The 23,950-nt window shown below is 38.9% G+C and overlaps 1 protein-coding gene across 1 annotated transcript in view; it reads left to right on the top strand.

The window, feature by feature from the left end:
- Window positions 1-23,950, top strand: part of HERC1 (HECT and RLD domain containing E3 ubiquitin protein ligase family member 1) — an 82,823-nt gene that overhangs the window by 24,339 nt on the left and 34,534 nt on the right. Inside the window, exons 13-37 of the mRNA XM_054272421.1 lie at window positions 233-358; window positions 945-1,166; window positions 2,360-2,512; window positions 2,687-2,819; window positions 3,368-3,559; window positions 4,071-4,292; window positions 5,177-5,350; window positions 6,580-6,694; window positions 6,790-6,910; window positions 8,238-8,409; window positions 9,055-9,361; window positions 10,436-10,556; window positions 10,814-10,865; window positions 16,724-16,995; window positions 17,332-17,547; window positions 17,637-17,757; window positions 18,298-18,535; window positions 19,169-19,362; window positions 20,357-20,512; window positions 20,745-20,851; window positions 21,074-21,184; window positions 21,266-21,442; window positions 22,091-22,330; window positions 22,525-22,608; window positions 23,087-23,607. Of these exons, the coding sequence (XP_054128396.1) occupies window positions 233-358; window positions 945-1,166; window positions 2,360-2,512; window positions 2,687-2,819; window positions 3,368-3,559; window positions 4,071-4,292; window positions 5,177-5,350; window positions 6,580-6,694; window positions 6,790-6,910; window positions 8,238-8,409; window positions 9,055-9,361; window positions 10,436-10,556; window positions 10,814-10,865; window positions 16,724-16,995; window positions 17,332-17,547; window positions 17,637-17,757; window positions 18,298-18,535; window positions 19,169-19,362; window positions 20,357-20,512; window positions 20,745-20,851; window positions 21,074-21,184; window positions 21,266-21,442; window positions 22,091-22,330; window positions 22,525-22,608; window positions 23,087-23,607 (4,547 nt within the window). The remainder of the gene's footprint in view (window positions 1-232; window positions 359-944; window positions 1,167-2,359; window positions 2,513-2,686; window positions 2,820-3,367; window positions 3,560-4,070; window positions 4,293-5,176; window positions 5,351-6,579; window positions 6,695-6,789; window positions 6,911-8,237; window positions 8,410-9,054; window positions 9,362-10,435; window positions 10,557-10,813; window positions 10,866-16,723; window positions 16,996-17,331; window positions 17,548-17,636; window positions 17,758-18,297; window positions 18,536-19,168; window positions 19,363-20,356; window positions 20,513-20,744; window positions 20,852-21,073; window positions 21,185-21,265; window positions 21,443-22,090; window positions 22,331-22,524; window positions 22,609-23,086; window positions 23,608-23,950) is intronic.

The following is a 23,950-nucleotide window of genomic DNA, read 5'->3' as shown; positions in this document are numbered from 1 at the left end:
AGATGCACTCTTACAGGAAATAGCAACTTTTGTTGGTCTTGCTTCACTCCTTCAGTGTACTGCACATTGTTTGTGTCACAGCATAAAAGATTAATGTGGTAGAATTCTGATATTAAATGAAATTAAGCAGATATTTGGGATATATCATGTGTGGTGTATGGTAATTTTTAAGGAGACAGGTGGGTTAATTATTTCCTATGTTAAGAAGTATTTTTGGCTGCTCTGATTTTAGGTTGTAATTGAGACACTGTCGGTTGGAGCAACTATGCTGCTTCCTCCATTGCGAGAGAGAATGGAATTGCTACATTCTCTTCTACCCCAAGGTCCTGATAGATGGGAAAGCTTATCAAAAGGACAGGTAAGGTCAAGTAAAAACATGCCTGAGAGCAGCTGGGGTAGGCTTTGGTTTAGTGATAAGATAATTTTGAATACTAGATTGGTTGAACAAGCCTTGGTGAGAGAAAATTAATTGTTTCCTGGGATGAATACTTGTATAATGCTTTCCCTACATGGATTTCACCCTGCTTTTCAAAGATGACTGCAAGATTCATTTTTGTACCCTTTTTCCTATGTACAGTGTAAAGAAATTGTGTGTCTCACTCCTGTCTTCCCAGATGATCAGATTTCTACAGGAAATACTGGAGAAAGTGTTTGATTCAGTGTCTTACACTCATTGCCCACCATGTGGACAGTCTGGTTTCTGTCTCTCTTAAATCTCAGATTTTTATTAGTTATGGTCAGTGCAATTCAGTATATTTATCCATTCTCTAATAGTACAAATCTTCATGAAAACCTGGAATTTTGGTAAAGCCTTCCAGCTTATTTCTGTGTTCCATTAGAAGATTTTTATTGGGTAACTATGACTGATGCCTTTTTTCTTCTTAGCTCATTATTTTATCTTTATTAACAAAGAGTGATTTTTGTGTCTAAACATTCTTGTTTAGAGAATGCAGTTGGACATCATTCTGACCAGCTTGCAGGATCACACCCATGTAGCTTCCCTGCTTGGCTACAGCTCCCCATCTGATAGCACAGAAACTGCCTCCATGTGTATCAGCTATGGAAACCTCTCTGATCAAACATATGCTGTCCAGAGCAGTCATCCAGACACTCATCTAGCTGAAATCTTAATGAAGACTCTTCTTAGAAACTTGGGATTTTATACAGTATGTACAGGCTTCATATTATTTTTTCTTGTTAAATTATAATTAATTTTTGATATTTTGAAGGATTAATATTTCCCCCCTCATCTTAAGGAAATGGTGCTAATTTTGTTTATCTGAAGTAGTACTGCCACATGTATGTGTCCTTAAGTGGACTAAAGCCAGTTAAATCATCTCTAACAATATGGTTCTAATATTGCTCTAGTGGTATTTATTGTTTAAGGTGACTTATGTAAGTGCAGCTGGTTTCATGTCAGACTATTTTATTGCTCTTGCTTTGGTTTCACATTTTTCTGGAAGAGAAAACATAACACAAGATGTAAATAGTTGATATACTGTGTTTGCCAGTATAATCTCAGCCACCAGGGAACAATATGCAGACACCAGGAGCATTAATCTATTTCATTAACTTCACTATGGTGGTAACTACCTTGTAATAGAGCAGCAAGTACAGGTCTTACTGAACACAGTGTGTCAGCCAGATTGTTGTTCTTAGAAAGTGTAGGGGAACATGGGAGCAAATCACTGACCCAGCTTCTTAATCAACCAGCCAGTTGAATTCAACAGTGAGAAGAAATCAGAGCTTTGGGCTTCTTGGCATAGTGTGGAGCTCCTCAACACAGGCTTGGCAGTGTTTTGTTCTTCTCTCTAGACCTCCTTCAGTCAGCAAGGTGGACCTGTCTGCTTTGAATTGGCTGCTTGAAATTAACTCAGTTTTTCCAATGGATTCTCAGGGAAGTCAAGCAGCCATCTATGTTCTCCTTCTACTGCCATCCTGGATAGTGCAATCAGGGATTATGATGTGAGATATATTAAGCATCAGCCCACAACAGATCCTAAGGAATTACTCCACAATTTTAACACATGTGCCTAAATTATTTTAACACATTGTGCTTTGGGGGCTAGGTTAGGAACTGAGTTTTTGAATCTAGTTATCCTTGGTGAGGAATAAAAGTGTTGCTGCATGTGAAAGTAATAATGTTAGAAATGTTTGCCTGACAGCTACCACAGTCATTCCTGTGGCTTTATAAACAATTGGAATTTCAAGTTTGCTTATCCCATGATCCACTTGACACTATCCAATTTCTTCAGTAATTACAGGTGCACATAGTAAAGATGAAAATGCTTCTTTTTAGGTAATAATAAAGTATTATAGTACTTGGAGCAGTATTAATTGTTATCTTTTGTCTTAATAGGACCAAGCCTTTGGAGAACTGGAAAAAAACAGTGATAAATTTCTGCTAGGTACATCATCTTCAGAAAACAGCCAACCTGCTCATTTGCATGAGCTTCTATGTTCCCTACAGAAACAATTGCTGGCTTATTGCCACATCAACAGTGTTACTGAGGTGCGTATTCTTATTTTTACCATTTAGGAGAGAAAAAAATAATTCAGTGTTCAGTATCAGAATGTTGTAAGGTTCCTTTTGAAAATCTTCTGAGTATTTGAAAGCTGAAGTGTTTTAAATAGTGTACCCCTTATATGTATTTACAGAATTGTTCTTATATTTGTTTCCTTCTAGAATTCCAGCAGTGTGGCACTGCTTCACAAGCACCTTCAGCTTTTATTGCCTCATGCTACAGATATCTATTCCCGTTCTGCAACACTGCTCAAGGAAAGCTCTTGGAATGGCAGTGTTGGGGAAAAACTGAGAGGTAACTGTCCATGGAAAAATCAGTAATGGTGACTCTATAAACTTAGGCCACTTTTTTTGCTTAGGTTTGAATAAAAAAATCCCTTATTTTTCCTATATTAAATTAGGAAAATGTATAAATTATATAAATTAATGCATAAATTAGGTATCCCAAGGCTCCCCAAAGGAGGAGATGAGGTATCTACCCAGGAATGGCTGGTTCATGTTTTTGATAGAATATTTTGTGTGCAGGAAAAGCACAGGTTGGAGAATGTGAGTTCTCCATTCTGTTCACCTTCACTCCAGAATGTGAAGGTGAACAGAATACAGAATGTGCATTATTGTTTCAGTTTCATTAGTTATAGATTTCTCTTTTTAGAAGTACAATAATTGTGACTACTGAGAAACATGGAACTAAAATAAGAGATTAATAATTAAACAAACCCATCAATTCAACCTTTATTGTTTAAGACATTCTGAGGTAGCTGAGGTGCAATTCTTTGACTTTTAAAATTGTGCTTACATAATTCCATAACCATAGTTAATTCAGGTTTGGTTTTTTCTCTGCAGATGTGATTTATGTATCAGCTGCTGGCAGTATGCTCTCCCAGATTGTGAACTCACTGTTGCTGCTGCCAGTGTCAGTAGCCCGGCCTTTGCTGAGTTACCTGCTGGATCTGCTGCCCCCTTTAGATCGTCTCAACAGGCTCTTGCCTGCTGCAGCCCTTTTGGAGGATCAGGAATTACAGTGGCCTCTTCATGGTAAGTGTTATAACAAACCTGCTTTTAATCTGAGAAATAAACAATGGCATCTATTCTAGTGGAATTTAGCTCTCCCTTTTAAGATGTCTGTTTTTTTTAAAACTGTTGCATCCCCTTTTCAGTTTCCTTAATATATTAATATCCCTTGCTGTGAAGTACTTTTTCTGCTCTGAGAGCTGTTTCCAGTTGTATCCTTAATCTATACTTGTTTATCAGAACACAGAGAAGTGTGTATTAGACAAAGCAAGTTCTTGGGCAGAGTTTAAAAGAGCCTTTACTTCATGAACAACTGTGCCATGAATGGTGGTGGCCTCTGCTGTGCTGTGCTGTGGTTCCAGTGTTCAGCAATGTTTGTCCAAGCTGCTGTTTCTTCAGTGGAAAGGTTGCTGATGGAGGGACAAATCTGTGATTAACTGGGAAATGTTGACAAGATCTGCCATTAGCGTTGGGATTTTGGAGTTGTTTGTGACACCTGGGCACGGGTGACTGACCTGGCACTGAATGCTTGCAGGTGGCCCTGAGCTGATCGACCCTGCGGGCGTGCCCCTGCCGCAGCCTGCCCAGTCCTGGGTGTGGCTGGTGGACCTGGAGAGGACGGTGGCCCTGCTCATCGGGCGCTGCCTGGGGGGGATGCTGCAGGGCCCTCCAGTGTCCCCTGAGGAGCAGGACACGGCCTACTGGCTCAAAACGCCGCTGTTCAGCGATGGAGTGGAGATGGATATTCCTCATCTAGGTGAGCTGTCAGTGCCAGTGCCTAATGCTCAGTGGAAATGTGTTCAGGTGTGAAATTTCTGATGATGTTTCAATAAGTCTCTGTAGTGAAGGTTTGTCTTTCAGCATTCTTGTCTATTTGTGGAGTAATACAAAAAGTTCCAAAATGGTATTTAAGGTTATGATGTAATTTATTGAGAGTCTTGGAAATGCATTCTGGAGAAAAAATTTGCAATTTCTCAGTGGAAGACCACAGACTTCACACAGTTAATTGGAAATGTTTTACTCTTAGATGCTCAGCATTTAACAGACACTCCAAGAACTTAATTTTTCATATTAATTATTGGAAAAATCTCTTCTATTCTATTCTACTTGCAAAATTATTTCTTTATTATTTAGAAACAATACTATTCATAGCAAACTTCATTCTTTATGATCCACCAGAATTATCAACAACTCAGCAGTGGTGTTCCAGTCATCCCTTCCTATCTGAATGGGGCACGTGCTTCTTTGCACCCTGTTCCTCTTAGTTCACATCTCCTCCTCCCTCTGGTTCTGAGTAGGCTACTTCAAGACTTAAAAAAAGAGTGTTTGAAAATGGGTCCAGGCAGTAATTGCAAGTGCATAGCTGTGCAGTTCAGGTAGAAATAATGATGCAGATGTTTGAAGAATTCTTGAAGAAGAATTGGATAATGCTTTTAAATCTTCATAGGTTTTATATAGATTGTCTTTTAAGTCACTTCCCTATATAAGGTGAATTTGTGGAAGGACAATGACATGTCTTGATTTTTTTCCTTTTTTTAAAACTAAGAGGAAGGTCAAAGGTAGTTTAAATGCTTTTAGATAGATATGTCTAATCCTCAACATTTGCAGAGTTTAATTTCTTTGGTATTTCCCTTCTGTTAGATAAATGCATGAGCTCCTTGTTAGAAGTGGCCCTGTCTGGAAATGAGGAGCAGAAGCCCTTTGATTATAAGCTGAGGCCGGAGATCGCAGTCTATGTTGATTTGGCCTTGGGCTGTACAAAAGAGCCAGCCAGGAGCCTGTGGATCAGCATGCAGGACTATGCTGTCAGTAAAGGTAAGGGGTTGAAAATACCTGTGTATGCTTAAAGCAAGTTAAGTGCTCCAACTACACGCCTAGCATAATCCTGCATTTTCTTTGGCAGCGATTTTTAATTTTACAACATGATAATCTGAATTTACTATTATGTTCTGTGATCTTCCTTTTGCTTTTCCTGTTACTTGCTTTTGACACTGATTTCAGTGCTTGGCAAACATGTAGCTCAGTGTTGTTTTCCCTCTGAACTGGTAAGAAGAAACTCTTGTTTGCTTACTCAGTTGTTGTTTTTTTCTATTTTCTGAGTAGAGCAGGGTAAAACTTGCTATTAAAAAGAAAAATTAAAGGGGATGAGATGGGGGAAGGCAAAATAACTTGCAAAATATTTTAGGAATGGAATGAAGGAGTAAGTCAGCTTTTGTTTTTCAAGTCTCTGGGAGGCTGGTCCTACAGTAGTAATAGTTTTTTCATGCTTATTGCCTATAATATGGGTTTCATGCTCAGTCTTTCCAGGTTCCTTTTATTGAGATCCACTGAGCATTGTAGTTTTACTGTAACTGCTGTATCCAGAGATAATTTTCTGTAGCTCTGGCTATGCTTAACCAGATGAAAAGAGAAAATGGTATTGTGTGCCTGTGGAGAACAGCACAGGGAATTCTGTTACAGGATTCCACAGAAGTGGGAATTCCAGTAAAAACAGTGCTGGTTGTCTGCTTGCAAAATCTGAGTCAAATGGGCTGATCTGTGTAATCAGGCTGTGGAACTGGGTTCTTTAGAAGTCGATATGGGTCTGCTCTGTTCAGCTGACTGAAAGTTGTATCCTCACATTAGTAGAGTTCCATGACAGGCAGTATCATGGAACCTGCTGAGGAGCAGGTGTTTTAGACTAGACTTTCCTGTGGTCAGGTACGTTTTGTCATTTCTACAGCTGTTCACAGGGATTTATAGACAATATTTAACACAAAAATATACCATGAACTTATTTGTAAAGATGGGGAACAGTAATTTTTTATTTACCCACGGAGAATTGTGGTGCTTTGTGAAGGTTTGCCTGGCAGTTCAGTTATGTCATGGTGGAGCAATATTATTTTCATACTGGCTCTTTTGAAAGTGGGGAAAGTTTTTTGAAATTAAAAAGTCAGTTTCTTAAAAATTAAATGGCTGAAGGTCTTGATTACAATATTGAAAAAAACAAGTATTTCTGGTTTTGGGAATGGTAGCCAATTTTGATAAATCATTTCTTTTTTCAGATTGGGATACTGCAACTTTAAGTAATGAATCCCTCCTAGACACTGTGTCCAGATTTGTCCTTGCAGCTCTTCTGAAACACACGAGTCTACTTAGTCAAGCTTGTGGTGAGAGCAGGCAAGTAACTCAAAGCTGCTATTAAAAGTTCAGCTTGACTTTTTGAAAGGAAGTTTGTGTGATTTTTTTTCTGGCCTGGATGTGGTTTTCTGTAGGTACCAGCCTGGTAAGGCCTTGGCAGAAGTTTACCGCTGTGTATATAAAGTTCGGAGTCGCTTGCTTGCCTGCAAGAACATGGAGCTTATTCAGACCAGGTCATCCTCCAGAGACAGATGGGTAAGGCTCTCAAAGTGCATCTCTTTGCAGTTCTTCTGGATTTACTGGCTATTTAGAAAATGTTACATAATTGCCAGTATTTTTTTCTATCCTGTTGTAAAACTTTCTCGAGTTTCCAAATGAAAATGGGCAGGGTGTAATTAGGAATCCATTGGGCTGGAGTGTGTGATACTAATTCAGTTAAAGGAAATGATTGATTGGCATCATTTGACCCAAGCCCAGCCTCGAGCCTGGTTTACCCTCTTCCCATCTCTAGAGTGCTGGGCCATAGAAGCCCTACAGTTTAGCTGGAGATAACTCAGCTGTGTTGGGCAGGCCACAGCTTTGTCTGGCTGCCATTCCTGAATCCAGCTGCATTATCTGGGCCTCTGATCTCTGAACCTCTCTCTTCCCTTTCCTTGCCTACCCCATCTTCCTCCCTCCATGGCCACATTATCTTCTTAGTCCTAGCATTACTTTAGGGCAACTTGTCCTTGTCACCCCTATGTGAATGTCTGATGTGAGAGCACTGGGCCTGAAACTGGCAACTTCTGAAAAATTTTATTAAGCCAGATCATTATTAATGATGAAGGTGTTCAGTGAATTACAGGACTGGGGCCTGTTTGGCAATACAAAGTAGTCCTTAAAGCAGGTTTCTCTGATAGGATTTTTAATTGTGGTTTACAATCTACAAGCATGATATTTTTAATGAACAAAATTCTCGTGCAGCATCAGGATTAAGAGGCTTTTTAGCTGTATTGTAAAGCACTAGTGGTGCTTTTAAAAATAGTGTAGGTATGTCTCCTGCTTTTGGTTAATATTATGGGGATGTGTGTCTTGCTCACTTCCTTTCTCAGGGTAGGGGTTTAACATAGTTGCAAGAGGCTCAGCACTTCGAAAGCATTGGGTGTGCATGCAGTAAGTTCTGTTACTCCCAGAAATCGTCAAACTTACAGATGCAATACAGCAAATCTGATAGATGGAGTAGATTTGTTGCTTCAGATTTAATGCCATTGGGAAAAAGGACCTGGTTTTCTTTTATACAATATACCCAGGCTTATGGTTTCTGAAGGCCTTGGTGCTGAAGTGTCAAAAGTTTGACTGTAGAGTGTAAGTAAGCATTACAAGGAGACATTTTTCTGCTCATGGTTACAAAAGGAAGATTAAATTTTCCAACTTAACTATTTAAAACCTTGAATGTAAACAACTGTCTTCATTGTATAGTTCACACAGTATCACAAGTGCTTCTTGGTAGGAAGAAACCTCTTATTCAATGCCCATGTCTTTGTACATTCATCTTTCATTTTGGTGAGAATTTCACTTCATGTGTGTAATTTTTTTAATCAAGATGCTAGATAACCAAGAATCTGCTGATGTTGATACTCAAGAACATTCTTTTACTCGTACAATTGATGAAGAAGCAGAAATGGAGGAGCAGGCAGAACGTGACAGGGAGGAAGGACACCCAGAGCAAGAAGACGAAGAGGAGGAAAGAGAACATGAAGTTATGACAGCTGGGAGTAAGTACTGGCTATGTGTGTAAATAATGCCATGTGCTTTGGAAGGACAGTGTCTCCTTCACTCTGAGGTAAAATTGAAAATGTTTTAAGAAGATTATGAAAGATTTGTCTGCATAAACATTTTGAGAGGTTTATTTTTATACAAGGATGGTAGTGTTTTTTATAGTGCAGGTAAGTTTTTAGATAAAAATGAATGTGAATACTAAATGAGTTCACTGCAATTCAGGCTAATAAAAGCCTGAAACTGTTCCAGTGTCAAATTTGAGATATTCTGATGTCTACAATACAGATTTACAGAAGCATTATTTTATATACATCTGCTGAAAGACAGACGTGAAATAATCTCTTTTGATTTGATGCTATTGAAACATGAGTTGGGTTGCAGTAAGATACTGAAAGAATTTTGGTGTTTTGTCAAAGTGCATTGTCCTTCATTTTAAAGCTAACGTTGTATAAATGCTCCATTTAACTTGTTTGCATGACTTCTTTTATGGCACTGTATTAGCATTGTATCCTTTTACTGTTAGAAGAATATTAGTTGCTCTTTATAGTGGGGCAGATCTTGGCCCAAGATGTAGATGAATATTTTATTCTCTGTGGCTTTGTCTAGAAGCTAAGACTTTGTTTTTGTGTTGCATATTACAGAAATATTTCAGTGTTTCCTGTCAGCCCGTGAAGTAGCTCGCAGTCGGGATCGCGATAGGATGAGCACGGGCACGGGGACTAGAGCTGATGATCCACCTGCTCAATCCCAGCAGGAACGGAGGATCAGCACAGATCTGACAGAAGGGCAGGATGTGTACACTGCTGCCTGCAACTCTGTGATCCACAGATGTGCCTTGCTGATCCTGGGCGTGAGCCCTGCCATCGAGGAGCTGCAGAAGCGAAGGGAGGATGGGCAGCTCCAGCAGCCTCCCTCTGCTGCTCCAGAGGGCATCGGGCTCATGACCAGGTGGGCTCTGCTGACTCTTACACCATGGTTAACTCTTCTCTACTCCCTTTAGAATTGATTATACAACCCCAGGTTTCCTCTGAGCATTATTGCAGTTTTATTTGGAAGAAAATTACTGCTGAGAGCAGTGTTATGCTTCTGTTGCAAAGAGTGATTTTTCTCAGTTTTTCTTGGCCATGCTAACTAAGCCTGAAGAGTTTTATTCTGTGTGTACCCTATTTAAGTTTCAAAGTTGAGCTTAGTGGTAAGTAGTTCAGATTATCAAGTGTACAGACAGCATGAGGTACTTTGAAAAATTGTTCATTTTTTGTGTTTGGATTTTTTTTTACCATATTTGTGGTTTTTTGAACCATACCAATGTCCGAGATAGTAGTGTTAAAAAAACCCAACTGTGTATGTTTAAAACAAAAGATTCAAAGCCTATTATGACAACTGTGTTGTTCATGATTGATTTTTACAGATATTCCTATCATAGGCAAGGATAAGACTTGCTGTTAGGTCTCCTTTTTTGATACTTTAAATTAAGATATTGATGGGAAAGATATTAAGGTATTGAGGAGGAAAATTATATATATTCCGTACCCTTTTATTCTTTTTGCCTCTTTTTGGAAATCTAGTCCCTAAAGCACGGGTGGCTGCCTCTGTCATTGTGAAAGTGGCTTTCATCTCCAGCATATCAACTTTAGGATGCATTTTTTGGGTGGGTTTTTAATAAGTTCAGTGCTTTTTCACCCAACTTACTCTGTCTCTGTTTCTTGTCCTCTCAGAGTGTTTCTGTTACTCTGTGTAATACTTATGAAGGCTCTAGAGCAATCACTCATTTGAGGTTGACATTTGTTCACTTGACCAATAAGGCTGTTAAGAAGTAACAGAACTTACTAATACCCTTTTAAAATATAACTGAAGTCATCAGACCACTCTTTTCCTCTTTAATGTGGTCTTGTGATGTTTTGTGATAGTCTCCTCCCAAATAAAACTGTGGCAGCTGCTAAATTTGGCTATCTTACCTTTGTGTAATATCAGCATTTTTTTTCTCTGTGTGTGTGCACACCAATGTGCCTGCACCTGAAGCAGGAGTGAAAGTCTTACAGCAGAAAGTCGCTCAATCCACGCAAACTCAAGCTACAGACTGATGAAGTCAAGAAGTGAATCTGATTTGTCTCAGCCAGAATCAGATGAGGAAGGTTATTCACTGGTAAGTAAACCAGTATGATGTATTTAGGGGTTGTCAATAGAATGTTTGGATGGAAAGTACATCTGAAACATTTGTTTAGCTGTGTTTTGGTACCTTAATTCATCATTGTTAAAAAAAGGGTAAAAATAATTAAAAAAAATTATAGCTCTGTCAACTGTCTCACTTTTATGGTGAGGGATGAAATGTAAATACTCTAATATTATGCACCACATCTGATCACCTGAGGAAATGAGGCTTTTATTATTCTTTTAATTTAGAGTGGAAGACGAAATGTTGATTTGGATTTGGCAGCATCTCATAGGAAGAGGGGTAAGTTCTCTTGTTTACCTAGTGAATAGTAACCTGATAAGTGTTAGGAGTGTCTTAAGTTAAACTATGTTTGCAATTACATACAGTTTATAGTTTCTTAGCAGGTGTTAAAACTGAGCATTTAAAAATAGCATTTAAAATAATTGTTACCCACTCTGTGTTGTGTGAATTCCTGTTGCTTTGTGGCTTGTTATAGTATTTCCTTGGTTATTACTCTTCACTCTGGTTTCTGCAATTGTAATGCTCTTTTGAAACAAGTGAGGTTTCCTGTTAAATGAGTCAGAAATCTGCATTCTGTTTTCACTCATGTGACTTCAGGAATAAAAAAATTTTGAGAGAAGTTTATGTGGAATGTTCCATTCTTGTGCTAACAGCAAGCTTTTACTATAAAATGTGATTGAACCTGGAGAGCTTGTTATTCAGAAGACACTGCTTTACTTTGCATCCTTTGAACACCAGCACATCTCAGAACCAAGCATCCACATTTCCTGTTGCTCTTTGTTACTGCTTCATACTGAGGAATCTCAGTGAGCTCCCTGATAGAAGGTGGTGGAGGGACTAAAAAGTCCCACTGCCATCTGGATGATGCAGAATCTGCCTGAGAATCATGACTCAGGTCTGCTGTATCTGTAAAAAGCATGGGATTATGCAAACAGGAATTAGGTTGAGTTATGATATTCCTCAGTAACAGAAGCCTCAGTACTGTTGGGTAAGGTAAGAATTCTGGTTTAAAAGGCTTAATTGTTGAGCAGAATATCAGAGGTTTCGTGCCTTTGAAAGTCTTTTGGAATTGCAAAGGGTGTTATCAATGGCAACACTCACTAGATTTCAGAGTATTTAATGTGGAAAGTGATGCCTTGTCCATGCATAATCAGTTGAATCAGTTGAGCAAATAAAGAAATGCACTAGAGCTGCTTTTACTGTTACAGCAGGTGTATCATGGCATTCTCAGGGTTAGAAGATCTGTCAGAAGGCCTCTGTCAACTCCTGATCTGCAGGACATTCTTTGAAGTTGGCATTTTTAGCTTTGCCATTGCTCTGACACAGAACTCTGTACTTGACATCCTCTGTGTCCTAAGAGTAGCCTAGGAAATAATCTTGGATTAAGTCTCAGGTGCAATATGTCTCATGAATGATGGTTCCTGGATTGTTGCCTAGGCCAATGTTACTTTTGTCACAAGCCTCAGGAAGTGAGGAATAGTGCAAGAGTAGACTTCATCAAAACTTTTATTGCAGCAAGAAGATTCTCTACCAGGTCTGAACACTGAGAAGAAATGGGTAAATACAGTGAATCTGCCCAGAACCTAAAAAGACGCTCAAGTAGCTCATTTGCAAACTGAACACTGTCACAACATGTACAGATGCCACTGTTCTGGTACTGGAAGACTTCCTTGGGAGTTAGCACACAGTAATGCAAGCTTATCTGCTTGTGCTGGTGATACATATGCCAGTTTTGGTTGATAACCAATGCCAGAGTCAGAGAATGCATCTATAGGAAAACTTTCCTTGTACATCTGTCAAGGTCAGGAAAAGATCTACAAATACTTGTGTGATAAATGGATGGGCTGTTCAGCTGAGTGCTTTTTATGATTTTTTGTCTCTTGTAACACGTCTGTTTTGTCAATCCTAGTTATCTCCTAGAACTGAAGCATGTCCCAGTGTTTGGTGAGGGTGTAACTTGCAGCTTTTTTGGATTGCCTACCCCTTGTCATGTGGCCAGCACAGTGCAGTGGCAGCTGTGGATGTTTGGTGACTCCCCTTCAGTTTTATCTTTATTCTTGTGGTGTGCTGTGACCAATAAAGTACTATGAGTTCCTATGGTCTTTTCGATGAGTGTGGAAGGAAAAGCATTCTCTTTTAACTTCATTAACATCACAGCCACTCAGTCCAATCTTTATTCTAATTACCTTCTTAAATTATTCTGTCTGTTCAGAAAGAGAACTGTCTATTCCTGCTTCATCCTGAGGATCCTTTGAGTATCTTGTTCCCTGCTATTATTCGGTTGTTTCTTTATTAGTAAACTTTTCCTTCCATACATACAGAAAAAGTCTTTTTGAGTAATTTTGCAGTGAGGGGTAATGAGCAGCACATTGCTCTTTCCCCCTTGTGTCTAAGCCTTTTATTTTTTCTGTTGCTTAGATTATTTTTTTCAGTTTTGCAGATCCAGAGAGTGTGCCTCCAAATGTTATACATGTTGTGTACAGTGCCTCTGGGGTGCTGTACACCATGCTATCTGCACAGCAGTAAGGAAAGCACAGCCAGCAGGGCAGTCACAAACAGCTACAGATCAGTGAGAGTCCTCCACTCTTGGCTTTTTATCATCTGCAGCTTAACTCAGTGAATTTCAGTGTACTTGAGTGTACTGCTGTGCCTTACTAACACAGCTGGGGTACTCCAAAAAAAGCAGCAACTTAACTGAAATCCAGATGGAATTGAAATATTTTAGTGTACCTGTAATAATGAATTCTGCCTTTGAAAATTGACAAATAATGCTTAAGGAGGGGACTTGAACCTACAAGCCAACATACATACACATGAGTGCATACAGCTGTGCTACAGGGGATTATGCCTTTTTTCCTTAAAGGTGAAGAATTTAGAAAGATTGGTATCTAGGCTGTATTCATGCCAAACAAGAGTAAATATTTTTTCCACATGCCTTGCTGCTTGGTATATTGTATTAATTGAGATGAGACTGATTAAGTCAGAATAATATGAGACAGAGATTTTATGAGTGTGTTACCTTCTGTTTCAAATGTGTGCTTTTGTCTTCTGCTTCTTGTGTGGTGTAGTGTATTTACTCCTTTTTGGCCAGTTGAGCCCCAGAAAAAAGAAGAGCTTCAAGCAAGTAACTGATGGCATGTTTATTTTTTGTCTCTATAGCTTCCCTACATAGCTTCCTTTGTTCTATAAAGTGTGCATTGCAGCTGTGCCACATTCATTTAGAAAGCTCATTATTACAAGCTGGCTTATAAGGACAAGTAAAGTTGTTGTTTTACTGTAAGCTTCAGGTTTATTCATCTGTGCAGCTCTGTTCATGTGATTGTGCAGGCTTCTGGAAGCGCTGGACTGCAATCGATTCTGTGTGATTGATGTTACACAGAATCAGGCTGAGCTCCAATGTAGTCACATATTTGATTATTCTGCTGATATGTAGTATGTTCAAGAGGGAAGAATTTACTCTGTGCCCTAATGGTTAAACATATTTAGTTCTGGAGTATTCTCCTTTGATTTCTGATATTTGTGTTTAAACTCTATCCTTTCAATTATAACTTCTATTCTACAGTTAATCTGTAACTTGTAATCATTGCGTTTTTCTCCAAATTAGAAATATTTTTACATTGGTTTTATATTTAAATATTCTTGCATTTTGTACTAAAACAGTTAGCTAAGATGTCATAGTTTCTTAAAATATTAAATAATTTAGAGTTTTATTAATATGTAGTTGGGCTTCTTATAAGGTTTGTTGCCTATCAAAACTAAATTTTCTTCTGATATTCTGTAATCCTGTTAAAGATTTCCTTTAGCTTATGATTTAAGCCACTGGAATTGGCTTTTGTTTCTTGACAAATGCTTTGATTCTGTGCTGTGGCATAGTGCAGTGTGGGCAGGTGGAGGGGAGGAAGCTGAAGTCACTGTGGGGTGCTTTGAGCTCTCCTGCTGTACAAAGGCTGGAGGGCTTATGGGGCTTCTGGAAAGAGCTGTTGCTCTGTAGGCAATGTTTGTGGACTAGGAAATGGTTTAGCTGTGCTTCTGTGAGTAATCTGAGGCTTCATTTATCCTCTCCCCTGGGCTCTGTTCACCATGCACTTGCCAGGGAACTGCTTCCTACATGAAACCGAATGTTTTAGCACCTGTTTGTTCTGTTCTGTATTACTTATGTTTCTCACCAGCCACTTCCCCATGTAACTTAGATTTTAAATAAAAGCTTTAAAGCAACTATTCTAACAATTGATGTTGAAATTAGAGTAAAGGTGATATTTTTTTTTTTAAATATTATTGCCAGGTATCAATTGTAAAATTGAGTAACAGAATTTCTTTACTTTTTTCACAGTAAAGATGATAAAATAGGTTGTTCTCTGTAAACCATGTAGTCTTACTGTATTATGTAAAGCAGCAGAGATTAGGAAATTAAATTGCACTTTGAAAAGAAGTGTTTGAGCATTATCTGTGCATTATCCAAAATAAACTTGAGTCTGTATGACGTAAGTACTGTGATGGCTCTCTCTGAAGCCATAGCAGTCTGCTTAGTAAGGAATACTATGGAAATGCACATTAACACTATTTACTGAAAACAGAATGGGATGTGAAGAGGTTTTCATAATTTGTAGCCCTGACAATTAAATTTTTGGCAACTAAGTGAAGGTAACCTGTTTGACAAAAGAAAAGCAAAATTTCACAGTATTTTAATTTGTAAATTGCATGAAGGTGCAAGTTGTGACCTGCACGTGCTGACTCATTGGCAGAGTAACAGCATTTTGCCTTTACTTCAGGAAAAAAGTGATGTAGGTTGCTAGGAAAGCTAGCCCAAGTTCAAAACTGCTGTGTCTGTCTTTGCTTGTTCTGTGAGCAGCTGCTGTAGGGAGGCAGCATTTAAAGGAGGCCCTGTAATTTGGATCTGGCTGTTACCATTGGAACTCAGGTTTGCTGTTGAAAGCAAGCTTTGGACAGATGAATTCCTATGACTTTGTGTGACTTTTCTCTGAAAATGGCTATGTTTAATAATGTTTGAAGATGATACCTTGAAGAAAGATGTTTAAAACTGAAGTAATACAGATTTCTACAAGTGCTGTGAGCAGGTTGTGATTCTCCAAATTATAACTTACTGTACACAAGGTAGATAAATATTGAAACATTTTTTGTACATTATGTAAATTATTCAAAGCGAGTGTAAACACAGTTTAGGTTTCCACAGAGGTCTCCAGACAGTCTCTGTACAGATGGGAAGTTCTTCTGAGCAGGGTGTGCCCTCTTGTAATACTTTGCATGGCTCCAAGTGGGCAAACAGCACTTAAAAAAGGAGGAAAATACTGACTGATGCCTATCAACTGACTCCTAATGAAGTTATGGCTTGAGTGCATGGCACTCATTTGTGCCAGGGAGGGAGTTCTAGCAAAACTCTCTTGGAAATTGGATCAAACCTATGGTGGTACATTCCGGTGCTGCAGAATGATGACTGATGCTCATTTGAAGAAGTCCATTTATTAGTGGTAGTAAAGTTTCAGGTAATGATATACTGATGATAGGAAATACTTGAAAATAGACTTGTGAAACTGCCACATGACAGAGATCTAACACTTATTCTAGAAGTGTTTTAAAAAACATGGGTCTGTCTTGAGTCAGAGTTCTTTTTAGTCTAAAAAACTTTCTGTTCTCTTCTGCAGTCATGAATTTTGTAAATATTTCATTCAAATAGCATTGTGCTTTTTCAAAACTATGAAATACAGTGGCTTGGTTAAAATCCACTCTTGCTTTATGTTAAAACTTAAAGGAAATATCCAAGTGCATAAGTTTTGTTGGTAGAAAATCTTTTCTTTACTGTTATGTCATTTATCTGCAAAGCATTTTTTATTCAGTGTTCCAGCTTTAAGCTGAGCAGTTTGAGTGGCTTCTTTTTGTTTTTTTTCACATGGCAGCTTGTTACAATAGTGCTGAACATTTAAAAGAAATACAGCCTTTTCTTTAAGGAAATTGCTGTAAATTTAAATCAAGTGTTTTGCTCTAAGTTGCTTAATGCATGGTATAAATAACATGAATATTCATTTTCCACCTGTGTCAGTAGCAGCAGCTCAGTCTTTACCTACTGCCAAAATGTGTTACCTGAATTGGAGTTGATGAAGCTTCCTTGTGTGTATCTTTAGGAGCAATACACAGTCAGATGGAATCTCTGAGTGACTCATGGGTTCGACTGAAACACAGCAGAGATTGGTTGTACACATCCTCCTACTCATTTGTTGAGTCCGATTTTGACCTCTCAAGATCCCTTGGAGTTCATACCTTGATTGAAAACGCTGTCAGTTTTGTAAGTGGAGATGTGGGAAACTCCCCAGGATTTAAGGAACCAGAGGAAAGTATGTCCACCAGTCCACAAGCATCAGTAATTGCAATGGAGCAGCAGCAGTTGAGGGCTGAGGTAATTTTCAGTTTAACAGCTCTCCTTATTCTTCATGCATTATGCTCATTCTAGGAATTTTTTTTGAAACAGTGTCCACATTCTATCTATTAAAGTAATTTTTCCTTCTTTTCTGTTAAACATCTTAATTGGAACTGGGAATGTTATGTAAACAAACTAAAGCAAAACTGAAAGTGTTCAAACAAAACTGAAAGTGTTCCCTTTTAAAAAAAAATCTGTGAAGGAGAAAACAGTGACCTTATTTATCTTTGCTTACAGTTCAGTATAATCCACTTTCCATTTCTGAGGGTACTGGCTATTTAGTTAATATTGTCTTTTGCCTGCTTTTATTTTTAGCTTCGTCTGGAAGCACTTCATCAGATTTTGGTGCTTCTGTCAGGAATGGAGGAAAAAGGCTGTGTGCCATTAATGGGAAGCCGCCAAGTACCAGGATTTCAGTCTTCTTCACTGCTTACTTCTGTTAGACTCCAGTTTCTTGCTGGCTGCTTTGGTCTGGGCACTGTAGGACAGGCAGGGGCCAAAGGAGAGAGTGTAAGATTGCATCACTACCAGGTGTGTACTTCAGCAGTTTCTGCTGTTTCAATAACCCAGTGATAAAAATGTCTCAGTTTTTATAATAGTTATTTGTTTGTTTGGCCCAGGATGGTATCAGAGCAGCCAAGAGGAGTATTCAAATTGAAATCCAGGTGGCTGTGCACAAAATTTACCAGCAATTATCTGCTACTTTAGAAAGAGCTCTGCAAGCTAATAAGCATCACATAGGTAAGTGAAAAGCAGATTTGCAAACCAGATGTTCTCCAATGTACAGTAGAACAGCTTGTATGTTTTCCAAGGCAGACTTTGATATTAGTGACCAGAATTCACTGAATTACCTATCTGACTTGTTTTTCTTAAAGAGAAATCTGCATTGGTTGGTAGAACCCAGTGGCTATTATTACCTGGGTTGTTTTGGTGTTTCACTTTGAGAAACAATGTGAAAGAAGTACAAAATCAAGTATTTCACCCAGTTACCTTTATCTTAGAGAGAAGATTCTGTTTGAGTTTTAGCCTCAGAACATTTAATCACAAACTAGATCTGCGTGCTGCTCTTTCTTGGACAATTTTGACACAGAGTTACACTGAGCTAAAGAAGAATGCAGTGGTTCATCAGGAAGACTACCTCAAAGCATCTGACAAAACTCACCTTTTCTTTGAAAATTTAATTAATTAAATTATATTTTAAAAATAATTTGCTGATCTTCTGTCTTAGTATTCTTACTCTGAACATCTTATTGATTAAAAACAACTTTATTTTGATCTTAGAAGCACAGCAGCGTCTTCTGTTGGTGACAGTGTTTGCTCTCAGCGTGCACTATCAGCCTGTTGATGTCTCCTTGGCCATTTCCACGGGGCTGTTAAATGTGCTGTCCCAGCTGTGTGGCACAGACACCATGTTAGGGCAGCCCCTGCAGCTGCTGCCCAAAACTGGGGTTTCTCAGCTCAGCACAGCTTTGAAAGTAGCCAGCACGAGACTGCTGCAGATCTTGGCTATCACCACAGGGTGAGTGTCCCTTGCTTTTGTAAACATCATCACTGAGCTTATCAGCACCCTTGAAAAATGTGTGAGCTTTCATCAGAACAGTAAATGTTGCTCAGAAATATGTTAGTGAAGGGGTGAGGGGGAAGAGTAGTCACATTATTCATAGGAAAGATACGTGTAAGGCTAACAAATATTTTTCATTGAGTGTGTTTGAACTTGAATAGTCACAACTTGGTGATCCGTAAACACTGTATTCTTATAACCCCCACTTTGCTTCTTCAGCTCTGTGTGGAGGTGTGTTCAGTTGATGTGATAAGACTTCCTGTTGCTGTGGAAAAGCAGTAATGATAAATGTGGGAGTTTCTTGGAGCAGGACTTAGTGCTTCTTGCCAGAATATGAAAGAATTTTCTGAGGAATAGTGCTAGACCATGGGACAGCATGCAAAGTCCTAGCAATACTTAAATATTTATTCTTACTCAGTAAATCCTTTGACTCCAAAGATTAGGACTGTTTTCATTTGTATTAAAAATAGGGTTAAAATAATGGAAAGAATTTAAGCCTATAATGGAGGATGGGAAGAAGTAACCTGCTGCAATTACTGTTCCTTAGATCAGCTCTCAAGTACTCCTAATTTTCTTTTTGTGTGTGTACAGAACCTATGCAGATAAACTGAGCCCAAAGGTGGTACAGTCCTTGCTGGATTTATTGTGCAGCCAGCTGAAGAACTTGCTATCCCAAGCTGGTGTGATGCTGATGGCTTCCTTTGGAGAAGGGGAAGGCGAGGAAGGTGAAGTGGAATCAAAAAAGGCAGATTCAAATGGGGATAATGAGAAGAGAGACTTCAGAGGTAATTATCTTACATAATTTCTGTAACAATTCTAAAATACCAGGAAACAGAAGAAAGCACTGAGTGCTGAGGTGCTCATCCACTCTATTGTGTATTGGTTTTTGTTGGGTCATTTTTAATTCTGTAAATTAGATTAAAGTCATCAAAGGATTTTGTGCTCATTTGAGATATACACAGAATTGATGCACAAAACTGCAAGGATAGGAGCAGGCTGAGAATAAGAATTACTTCATTGCACTTGGAATTAGGAAGAGAATATAGTTTTCCTTAAAAAATGAGTTGGTCGTAGTGTTTGTCATAAATGTGGTAATAGGAATTTAATTATTTAAATAAATAAATACAGCTTTATTCAGGAAATTATTGTATTTGCTTTGTATTATGCAGTTTTGCAGTCCAAGTGGATGGCAAGAAGGTGACACTACTGTGTCATATGGGAAAATCCACAACAAAAGATGTCAGTATTTTCTGAAATACTGGTATCTTCACGTAGCTTACAATTCCTTAATGAGCATTTTGAATTTTGGTGGAAATTGCTTTTGAAGAATTTTTAATTGTAGCTTGGTTTTAAGTGTATATATAATGTTTTTGTTTGTGCTTTTAACTGTCTTCACTTTAAAATAATGCAATGTAAGATTGCTGATTACTGATGAATTTACTATTCATCAGTATTATTACTATTATTACTTACTAATTACTGATGAATTAGTAAGATAATTAATCGGGAATTAGAATATGAGGTCTTCCCACAGAGATCTCCCTCCCTTACCTTGGCCCACAAAAGTTTAATGTTATTTTCTCTCCGTGTCTTGCTGAGGAGCAGGAGTTGAGAGCACAGCTTGGTGGGCACCCGCCAGCTAAGGTTAACAGCCAGCCACCCTGTAATAACTGATCATTGTGCTTCTACCTGCAGAACAGGTTGCTCCTGGTAACCAGGACAGCCAGTCAAGTTGGAATATTAAGGCTGTAAATAACAACTTCTGCTTTAATTTCCTAGCTGCCCTCCGAAAGCAACATGCAGCAGAATTGCACCTGGGAGACTTCCTTGTTTTCCTGCGTAGAGTTGTGTCTTCAAAAGCAATTCAGTCCAAGATGGCATCTCCAAAGTGGACAGAAGTCCTTCTTAACATTGCTTCCCAGAAGTGTTGCTCAGGTATGATCATGTCAGAATGTGCTCCATGGTTACTTTGCATTTCTCTAATGCAGTTCCAAAAACTAAGCCCTGTTAGAACATGTATTACATAGTGAGTTCCTAGTGAGCAATTCAAACCAACTGCAGTGTAGGTGTACAGGGGTTTCACTCTGGGGCACTGGGGGCATGGAACCAGGGGCAGGCCTGAAGCTGAAGTAATTTTAAGATTATTGATATGTTGTTCCATCTCCAGGAGTTCCCTTGGTTGGCAATTTGAGGACTAGACTGCTTGCACTTCATGTACTGGAAGCTGTGTTACCTGCATGTGAATCTGGTGTTGAAGATGATCAGATGGCTCAGGTCTTTATATTTTGTTATAAACTTTCACATTTCCTGAAAAATCTCTTAAACTGCTAAATGTTTCAAAATCCAAGTCAAACAAGACTCAGTGTAGTTACTTGTTAATCTAAGAACACTAAATATTTTGATGTTTATACCTACAAAGCAAAGTAAAACAATATAATGTTGCTGTTGTTTTCATGTTGGCATTAAAATGATCTGAATTCTATCTCAATGCTCCAGGTTGTTGAGCGATTGTTCTCACTTCTGTCTGACTGCATGTGGGAGAGTCCGATAGCCCAGGCCAAACATGCGATTCAAATAAAGGAGAAAGAACAAGAAATAAAGCTCCAGGTACCAGTGCTTGTACTTTGTCTTGTGACTGAATGCAGCTGAATTACGTTTACCACAGATATTTTGTTCTATTCCTCATAGAAGCAAGGAGAATCTGAGGATGAAGATGAGAATCTTCCCATCCAGGAAGTGTCCTTTGATCCTGAGAAAGCTCAGTGCTGCATAGTGGAGAATGGGCAGATTCTAACTCATGGAAGTGGAGGCAAAGGATACGGCTTAGCTTCCACTGGAGTTACTTCTGGGTGTTACCAGTGGAAGGTAGGTTGCATAAATGTGTATTTCTTACCTTCTCTCTCATTGTTTTGGAAATGTGCTATGTTTTATTAACAGCACCTGCCTGTGTTTTTCACTTATGACACAATTCTTGAGTAAATGGCAGTGTTACATTTATGGTTGGACTCAATAATTGTAAGGATGTTCTCCAACCTAAGTCATTCTGTGATTTTTCAGTGCCAAGGGAAGAGTTTGTGTCTGCTTTTGAGTGGTGGGATTTGAGTATTTCAGCATGCAGATTGGAGACTGTGAACATGTGTTATGTGTTATTAGAGGTAATGGTAGTTGCCTCTAAGGTCCGTAGTCAGCATGCATGTGGAGTTTTGCATGCTTCATTACCTACTGAATTATGTAGATTTAGGATTTTTTTTTGTAGAAAAACATTTCACAAAGCATGTTGTTTTCCTGCAAAAAAACACACATCAGCCTGACTGACGAGAACAGTGTTAAATACATCATTTGGAGGGATTTTAAAATAGTTTTAGCATATAAACTTACTGTTTTTCTCATTAAAAGCTTCTGTGAAAAACAGTTAAAAGTAGACATACATATGTGTAAGGAAGATTTTCATTGCTTTGTTGTGTTAAAGTGTATATTCCTGATGGTTTTCCCTGTGTTTGTTTTGCCTGTTAGTTCTACATCGTGAAGGAGAACAGAGGCAATGAAGGCACTTGTGTGGGAGTGTCTCGCTGGCCCGTGCATGACTTCAACCATCGCACTACCTCAGATATGTGGCTCTACAGAGCCTACAGTGGCAACCTGTACCACAATGGAGAGCAGACTTTGACTCTGTCAAGCTTTACCCAAGGAGATTTCATTACATGTGTGTTAGATATGGAAGCAAGAACTATTTCCTTTGGTAAAAATGGAGAGGTATTTAACATAATTCTTTTTTTGGTGGGTTTTCTTGCAAAGGTAGTATGGCATGGATAAGCATGAGAGTTAAAATATTTGGCAGTTTCAGTACTTAGAAGATTTATAACACAAACATAACTTTCTCAAGTTTCATATTTTTGCTTGTTAGGGTGTTCGAAGATTGAAGGGTTTTTCTTTTTCTTCTTCCCTAGGAGCCAAAACTAGCTTTTGAAGATGTGGATGCAGCTGAGTTATACCCTTGTGTTATGTTCTATAGCAGTAACCCAGGAGAGAAGGTAACTGAAATGTTCATCTGTGGAGGTTTACTGGTTTAGACTGGTATAGAGTCAGTATTCATCAGAGCAGCCTATATGGTGCTGCTTTCCATTACTGACCAAAACAGTGTTACTAATACAGAGTGCTTCAATTATTGTAATCTATTGTAAATTTAAAATGTATTTTAGTATTTAGAATAGATTTAAAGGCTTCATGTTCTACACAAAATATTCTATTCCCCAGAAGCCAAGGAGAGCATAGTATTAGGATTTCTAGATAGTCTTGTGTGAGAAACTATGAAATATATAGTTTCAGCATCCTTGAGTCTGAAAGATGGAGGTTTTGCTCACTGTTAAGGTGGATTTCCTAGGGATTCTGAGGGAAAAAAGAAGACAAGGCTAGTAAATATTTCTATTCAGCAGGCCACTCCAGTATTTATAAGAAGAGCTTATTGAGGTATGTTGAGAAGATAATTTGTAAACTGTTCTCTTTAAACAGGTGAAGATCTGTGATATGCAGATGCGTGGGACACCAAGAGATTTGCTGCCTGGTGATCCCATCTGCAGTCCTGTTGCTGCGGTGCTGGCAGAAGCCACGATCCAGCTCATTCGAATCCTGCATCGCACAGACCGCTGGACACACTGCATCAATAAAAAAATGATGGAAAGATTGAATAAAATCAAAACATGTCTTAAGGAAGCAGGTCAAAAACTGAAGAAAAGTCGCTCTGTTCAAAGCCGAGAAGAGAACGAGGTGAGAGAGGAGAAGGAAAACAAAGAGGAGGAGAAAAGCAAGCACAGCCGCCATGGCCTGGCAGAGCTGTCAGAGCTGCAGCTGAAGATGCTCTGTGTGGAGGTGTGGCCTGTCCTAGCAGTGATTGGAGGAGTGGATGCTGGGCTCAGAGTTGGAGGTCGATGTGTGCACAAGCAAACGGGCCGTCATGCCACCCTGCTGGGAGTGGTGAAGGAGGGCAGTACCTCTGCCAAGGTCCAGTGGGATGAAGCAGAGATTACAATCAGGTATGCCCATTTCCTACACTTTTTGCTGTGTAGTGGTAGTGGTTTGTGGTTGGAAATCCTCAGAAGAAGGATTTTTTTTTATATTAGAGTCAGGCTGATCAATTCCTTCAAGTGTAGACTTCAGTGGTATTGAAACTAATGCTGCCTTGAGGTAGCGTTCAATCATTCTCCCACCTGCCTTCGAGTGTTCAAGGCTGGAAGGAGATGCTCCTTTTCCCACCCATCTTGCAGACAAGCCTTCAAAGGGAAAGCACCTGGAAGGAAGCTGAAATGAAGCTTCTCTGAGCTACTTGGTGCTTTCACAAGAATTGCCTGTGTTTTTGTATGGAAAAGATTTGATTAA

This window comes from Melozone crissalis, unplaced genomic scaffold, assembly GCF_028551555.1.
Source record: "Melozone crissalis strain CALT ecotype California unplaced genomic scaffold, PUWL_Pcris_2 ptg000014l_1, whole genome shotgun sequence".
Taxonomy (NCBI): Eukaryota; Metazoa; Chordata; class Aves; order Passeriformes; family Passerellidae; genus Melozone; species Melozone crissalis.
This window is presented reverse-complemented; position numbering and strand designations above follow the sequence as displayed.